This window comes from Phoenix dactylifera, chromosome 7 (genome assembly GCF_051530095.1).
Source record: "Phoenix dactylifera cultivar Ajwa chromosome 7, Ajwa_hap1_PhDact_Kaust_v1.1, whole genome shotgun sequence".
NCBI lineage: Eukaryota > Viridiplantae > Streptophyta > Magnoliopsida > Arecales > Arecaceae > Phoenix > Phoenix dactylifera.
In genome coordinates this window covers 21,597,505-21,604,989 of record NC_143196.1, presented here as the reverse complement: position 1 = coordinate 21,604,989, position 7,485 = coordinate 21,597,505, and the positions used below count along the sequence as shown (strand labels likewise).

Below are 7,485 nucleotides of genomic sequence, written 5' to 3'. Positions count from 1 at the left end.
TGTCATGGTAATGTTTGGGGTAATATGTGTTGACATTATATCCTCTTTGCTTCTTTGATTGACAAGTGCTTCAAACCTTTTTGTAGAGAGAGAGAAAGAGAGAGAGAAAGAGAGAGAGAGATGGGAGTTGTTCATCAATTCATTTCATCAGAAAAATGAAACGAAGAACAGTAGCAAGTTTTTTAACCTTTTTTCACGTGTTTCCCCCCCCCCCCCCCCCCCCCCCCCCCCCCCCCTCTTTTTTTTACAGCCCTCTACTGAAACCATGCAGCTGTTTCATCTTTATCACTGTTTCATTTAATATTGTAAAGATGTTGCTGCTGATGATGATAGTAATAGCCGAAACAACAACCATATCAAGTAAAACAAATTCAAGTAGATTAGTAGTGCATGCAGACTGCCATCCAACAGACTGCACCAGCATAGATTATATATCACACAAGTGCAATAAACAAAATAACACGTAACTTAAAGCTTACAAGCCCTTCCAAAATATTCTTCATATCTAGAAGATACCATCACCACAGTAACACTTATTTTCTTCTACCGTCTTGGTCCTTGTGCTTAGAGTTAGTAGGCCACAATCTTCAAACCCAAGCTCTTCTGGGCGAATTCCACCAAGTTGTCAATCTCCCCATCATCAAGGAGCCCATCGCCATCGGTGTCGGCATGCCGGATCCCACGGTTGCTCTTCCAGCCACTGAACCGCCCGCGGACACTGCGGATGGCCCTCCGCAACTCATCCCGGCTTATCCTCCCGTCCTTGTTGGTGTCAAACCTCTTCAGCCACTCCTTGAACTCTTCCACAGTCATGTCCCCGTCCAAAGACCGGGTGGTGGTGGTCACGTTGTTCCTGATGGCCATCACCGTTGTATTTGCGGTGAATTCCTCAAATCTGCAATGGTCTTGGAAGCCTCTCTCTCTCTTTTTATAAACCAAACACTTATTGATCACTTTATTCCGTCTTGTTAAAGTAATGCGCGGAAAGCTCCCTATGCCTTCGTAGATAATTGTTAGGAATGGATTCCCAAGAATATTTAAGATGCTTGGCTAAATTTAGCTTTATGGATATAGAAGTCACAGTAATGGGTAAGCTATCGAATCTGAAACAAGTGGCCTGGAAAGTTTGGTCATAGTGTCAGGCCTAACAACTGCGAAATATCTATATCGGCTTCTCAAAGAAGATATTGGTTTATCTCAGTCAAGATAGGAGGCTGAAGAATTTTATAATAAGCATGTTATTTTGGTATATCATAGGAGATTTTTTTTTTTTTGGAAATAAAGGTTGATTTCTAAACTAGCTGTTGGGGGAATACGGTTTTCCCCCAGTAATACAATAACCCTTCCACCGGAAGACTACGCAGTCGGCAACCCCGGACGACTGAGGTCGGCGCCCGACCCCAGAACGTCCGATCCCGGATCATCCGACCTAGAGGACTTCCGACCTCAAAGGCTTGTCTTTGTCAACCACCTGCCGCGGCCGTACCTCTCCGAGGTCCGGCCAAGGGCCATATCCTGCCACTGCCCCAGCATTTATTACACATGATCCCGGCAAATCCCCAGTTCACGCAACAATTAATGTGAATCTCCGGCCTACGCAACAATTAATGTGAATCTTCGGCCTACGCAACAATTAATGCGCATGGCTCCTTTCATCTACGGATCCTCAGCTCTCTACGGCAAATCAGCTCGGCAGAGTCCTGTCCGCCATGATAAGTCTGACCCCAGCCTCACCGCCGACATCAATGCAATGATTCACCCGATCGCGTAACGGCTCGGGTCGTACGACGGCCTTACCTCCGACATCAGTGTAATTATTTACTTGTCCGTGCGCCAGATCAAGCAACGTGCCGAGCTGTACGACGGCCTTGTCCGGTCACATCGCAGGTAAACCCCCCCCCTATAAAAGGGAACCGTGCTTCTCAAGGGCGGGCGGGGGGGGGGGGGGAACAGAGAGAGAGAGAAAAAACACTACTGCTCCCATTTTCTTTGAACACTATTTTGCCCCCTCTGACTTAAGCATCGGAGGGCCGGCGCCGGAAGACCCGACCACCGGCTTTTCTGCAGGCACCCCGACAGAGGACGCCGCCCGCCGACGCATCACCACTCCCTCGCGTCCGCCGACAGCTCCCCCTCCTCGACGGACGATCGCCCCCGGGTCCAATTTCCAGCAACAGTTGGCGCTAGAGGAAGGGCCCGAGTAGCGATCATGAAGTTGAGAAGCAAGGGAGCCTCCAACATCTCCCGGCGTCCCCCGCAAAGTCCTGGACGCTCCGTCTAGAATTCTCCAACTCCGGCTGACCCAGTTCCTCAGGTCCAGCCGGAACAGTTCAATGCCCTGGTACAGCAAGTCCAGGCCCTGGCCGCCGCCGTCCAAGGCTTACGGCGCGAGGAGGCTTTACCAACGCTTCCCCCGCAGGCCCAGGTCCTGTCGGAATTTCCTCCCAACGGCCCGGTTCTCCCAGGCCAGAATTTGCATGGCTCCTCCAGAGCCAACAACGAAGAGCGGACTTCTCCCCAGAGAGAGCTACCGGGGGAAGATTTCAACAGAAGACCCCAGCCTTCTGAGGCTGAGTCAGCCCCAGACCACCGCGAACCGGCGCAGATCACGGCAACAATTCCGCGGGCGGGGGAGCTCGACCGAAAAGTTGAGCATCTGGAGCTCCAGATTGCGGCGCTCCACAGCAAGAAGGCGAGGCAAGAGGGAGACTTTGAGTTCACTACCATGTCCCCCTTCTCCCGCCAGATCGAGGACGAGCCGATTCCCGCGAGGTTCAAAATGCCTCAGGTAGAGCCCTACAGCGGAATCACCGACCCTCTCGACCACTTGGAGAGCTATCGGGCCCTCATGGCCCTACAAGGGTCCTCGAAAGCCATACTTTGCAAGGCCTTCCCAGCAACCCTCCGAGGGACCGCTCGGCTTTGGTTCTCTGGACTGAAGTCGAACACGGTATCCTCTTTTGAGCAACTCGGCAGGCAGTTCGCCACTAATTTTGCTGCCAGCCGACGCGAAGGACGGACGTCAGATTCCCTCTTGGACATCAAACAGAAGGAGGGGGAATCCCTTAAGGAGTACCTGGACCGCTTTACCGCCGCCACCTGGGAAGTTCGCGAGCTAGACCAGTCAATAGCCATGTCGGCTTTGAAGACTGGGGTTCGCTCCTACCGATTCCTCTTCTCCATCGAGAAGAGCTTCCCGGCCGACTTCACCGAGATGCTGGCCCGAGCCCGGAAGTACGCCAAGGCCGAGGAGGCGGTCGCCTCCAGGCGGGGAGCAATTGAGCTCGCCTCAAAGAAGCAGAAGAAACGCCGCGAGGAACGCGGCCGACAAAGGAGTCGATCTTCCCGTCGAGAGAAGAATCTCCCCCGGCTGAGGAGCCCGCCCCGGCAGCAGGGACGACCTCAGCAGAGGACCCCTCCTCGACCGAGGTCTCCACCACGGCCTCAGACGTACACGGGGAGGTACGAAAACTACACGCCTGTCAATGCTCCCCGGGCCGAGATCCTGATGGAAATCGAGGGTCGGGACTTCTTCCGACCCCCGCCTCCTATGCGAGACACGGGAGTTCCCCGTAATCCCAGGAAGTACTGTCGCTTCCATCGGGACCATGGGCACGACACGGAGGACTGCTTCCAGCTCCGGGACGAGATAGAAGCACTCATCCGTCGGAGAGTACTCAACCGGTTCGTGAGGAACCGACATGAGGAAAGGAGGCCGGCGGAGATACCATACCGTCCGAGAATCCGGACGACAACAGGCCCATTGCCGGCACCATCAACATGATTGGGAGGGCCTCGGCAGGAACGGCCGCCGAGAGAGCACCCCCGAAGCGCCCACGCACTGATGAAGTCATCTCGTTCTCGGACGAGGACTTAGAAGGGGTCGAGACCCCTCATGATGACGCTGTGGTCATCTCTATGATTATAAATAGGTTTGATGTAAAGCATGTCCTAGTTGACAATGAAAGTTCAGCCAACGTTTTGTATTATCATGCCTACCAAAAAATGGGGTTGCCAGAAGGACATCTCCGGAGAATTAATGCCCCACTGGTTGGGTTCACTGGGGATTCAGTCCCAGTTGAAGGTGAGGCTAGCTTCCTTGTCACGGTTGGCCTCGCTCCCCGGGAGAGCACTGTGAGGACGGACTTCCTGGTGGTCCGTCTGCCCTCGGTCTACAACGCCATCCTTGGGCGCCCGGGGCTAAACGCCCTTCGAGCCGTAGTTTCAACCCGCCATCTGCTCATGCGGTTCCCCACCGGCCAAGGAATAGGCGAGGTCTGTGGAGACCAGCTGGTTGCCAAGCAATGCTACATGGCGGCCCACGGAGTAAAGCGACCAACCGGGGCAACGATTCAGCCAACGGACCCCTCATTACCCATAGAAACCCTCGATGCGAGGGACACCCCTTGGAAGAAGCAAGTAGAGCCCGGTGAGCTTCTTGTTCAAGTTCCACTACGAGAAAATTTTCCTGAGCTAACTGTGCAGGTCGGCTCCGGCCTTGGCGCCTGCGAGAGGGACCACCTCGTCAGCTTCCTGCGGGACAACGCTGACGTCTTCGCCTGGTCGCCCGCGGACGTGCCAGGAATTGACCCTGAGGTCATGGTCCATCGGCTCCAGGTGAAGCCAACTAGCAGACCTGTGAAGCAGAAGAAAAGGGGCTCCGCCCCAGAACGACAACGGGCTGCGGCCGAGGAGGTGGACAAACTCCTCGGAGCCGGCTTCATCCGGGAGGTCTCCTACCCGGACTGGCTCGCCAACGTAGTCCTCGTAAAGAAGGCCAATGGGAAATGGCGCATGTGCGTGGACTACACCGACCTGAACAAGGCCTGCCCGAAAGACAGCTTCCCCCTTCCGAGCATCGACCAGCTCGTCGACTCCACCTCAGGACACCAACTGCTAACTTTTATGGACGCCTTTTCAGGGTATAATCAAATCCGAATGGCGCCGGAAGACGAGGAAAAGACGGCCTTCATTACCGACAAGGGCACCTACTGCTACAAGGTGATGCCCTTCGGCCTGAAGAATGCTGGAGCCACCTATCAGAGGCTAGTCAGCCAAATTTTCAAAGATCAGATTGGCCGAAATATGGAAGTCTACGTGGACGACATGCTGGTGAAAAGCCGAGCGGTGGAGCACCATGTAGCTGACCTCAACGAGACATTCTCCAAGCTCAGGAGATACCGAATGAAGCTCAACCCGGCGAAGTGCGCGTTCGGAGTCACCTCGGGCAAATTCCTGGGTTTCATAGTCACCCAACGTGGAATTGAAACCAACCCCGAGAAAATCCAAGCGCTGCAAGAAATGGCGCCTCCGAAAACAATTAAGGAGGTGCAGCGGCTTGCAGGGCGGGTTGCCGCCTTGGGAAGGTTCGTCTCTCGGTCAGCCGAGCGCTGCCTCCCTTTCTTCAAGAGCCTCAAGCGGCCGAAAGACTTTCGGTGGTCAGAAGAATGCCAGCGAGCCTTTGAAGAGCTCCGGAGCCTTCTGGCCTCTCCCCCGCTGCTCACCAAGCCCCAGAAGGGCGAGGTCCTTTATTTATACCTGGCCGTCTCCCCAGCTGCAGTGAGCTCAGTCCTCATCCGGAAAGAGGACAAGCTCCAAAGGCCGGTCTATTACACCAGCCGGGTTCTCAGGGATGCTGAGACCCGATACTCCAAGCTTGAGAAGACCATCTTCGCTCTCATCATCTCGGCTCGGAGACTCAGGCCTTACTTCCAAGCCCACACAATAGCTATACTGACCGACCAGCCTATGAAGCAAATACTGCAAAGGTCGGATCGTGCGGGGAGGATCGCCTAATGGGCGGTCGAGCTCGGGGAATTTGACCTCGAATATCGGCCCAGGCCGGCCATCAAAGCTCAGATACTCGCCGACTTCATCGTGGAATGTACCCTGCCGGACGACCCCGAGTTGCCTCCCGTATCCACGGAGGAAGCACCGAGGCCACCATGGGTCCTACACTCGGACGGGTCTTCAACCTCGGGGGGTAGCGGAGCCGGGCTCATCCTCACCAGTCCAGATGGAGTGGTGGCCGAGCAAGCCTTGCGCCTCGAATTTCCAGCCTCGAACAACGAGGCTGAATACGAGGCTCTCCTCGCCGGGCTCAAGCTGGCGAAAGAATTGAAAGTGGAGGACCTAAAAGCCTTCAGCGACTCCCAGCTGGTAGTGAACCAGATCCAAAGAGACTTTGAAGCTAAAGAGCCATCCATGCAAAAGTATCTCCAAAAGGTGCGGGAACTCACGTCTGCCCTGAACTCCTTCAGTATTCAGTACATTCCCAGAGCGGAAAACCTCAGGGCAGACCAGCTGTCCAAATTGGCAACCTCCCGCATGGGCGAGCTTCCCAAGGGAACAACGCTCGAATATCTTCGGACACCCAGCACGGAGGAACCCGAACCCACCATGTGCATCGACTTCGAGCCGAGCTAGATCGACGGGCTCGTCCGTTATCTCCGGGACGGAACCCTCCCTCAAGATGAGATTGAGGCTCGCCAGATCAGGCGTCAAGCTCCACGGTATGTCCTATACGAAAATAGGCTTTATCGTCGATCATTCACTTCTCCCCTCCTCAGATGTCTCCGCCCCTCTGAGGCGGACTATGCCCTCCGAGAAGTCCATGAAGGAATTTGCGGAAATCACCTGGAAGGTCGGGCGTTAGCCCATAAGATCCTACGACAAGGATATTACTGGCCCACGCTCCAGAAGGATGCGACGGACTTCGTTCGGAGGTGCGATCGGTGCCAACGGAATGCCAACATCCAACGCCGACCTTCGGCCCTGCTAACCTCAATCACCGCCCCCTGGCCGTTTGCCCAGTGGGGAATCGACATCCTGGGACCCTTCCCTCTGGCCACCGGACAAAGGAAATTTCTGGTCGTCTCCATCGACTACTTCACCAAATGGGTCGAAGCCGAACCTGTGGCCCGGATCACCGAGCATAAGATGCGGGACTTCGTGTGGAAGTCCATTATCTATAGATTTGGACTCCCCCGTATCCTTATATCCGACAATGGCCGGCAGTTCGACAACGTCCACTTCAGAGAATTTTGCTCTGAGCTCGGCATCGACCACCGCTTCACCTCGGTCGCCCATCCCCAGACAAACGGAGAAACTGAGGTAACAAATCGTACAATTTTGCAGGGACTCAAGGCCAGGCTTGATCGGTCCAAAGGACAGTGGATCGAGGACCTGTACAACGTCCTCTGGGCTTACCGGACTACGTTCCGATTGCCCACCGGCGAGACCCCTTTTAACCTGGCGTACGACACGGAGGCTGTCATCCCACTGGAAATCGGCCTCCCCTCTCCAAGAGTAGAGCATTATGACCCTGGCTTCAACTCTTCTCGGCTCAGAAACAACCTGGACCTCGTCGAAGAGACACGAGAGGTCGCCCGGGTCCGTATGGCAAGATACCAACAGAAAACGGCCCAATACTACAGCTCTAGGGTCAAGCCCAAGCTCTTCAAAGTAGGGGACCTCGTCCTCAGG

General features: G+C 55.0%; 1 protein-coding gene across 1 annotated transcript; it reads right to left on the bottom strand.

The window, feature by feature from the left end:
* Positions 1 to 356: 356 nt before the first annotated feature.
* LOC103697256 (polcalcin Cyn d 7-like) lies at positions 357 to 933 on the bottom strand. Its single transcript, XM_008779080.6, has one exon. It carries the CDS (start codon positions 862 to 864, stop codon positions 571 to 573), a length of 294 nt encoding a protein of 97 aa, XP_008777302.1. The 5' UTR covers positions 865 to 933; the 3' UTR covers positions 357 to 570.
* Positions 934 to 7,485: the final 6,552 nt, after the last annotated feature.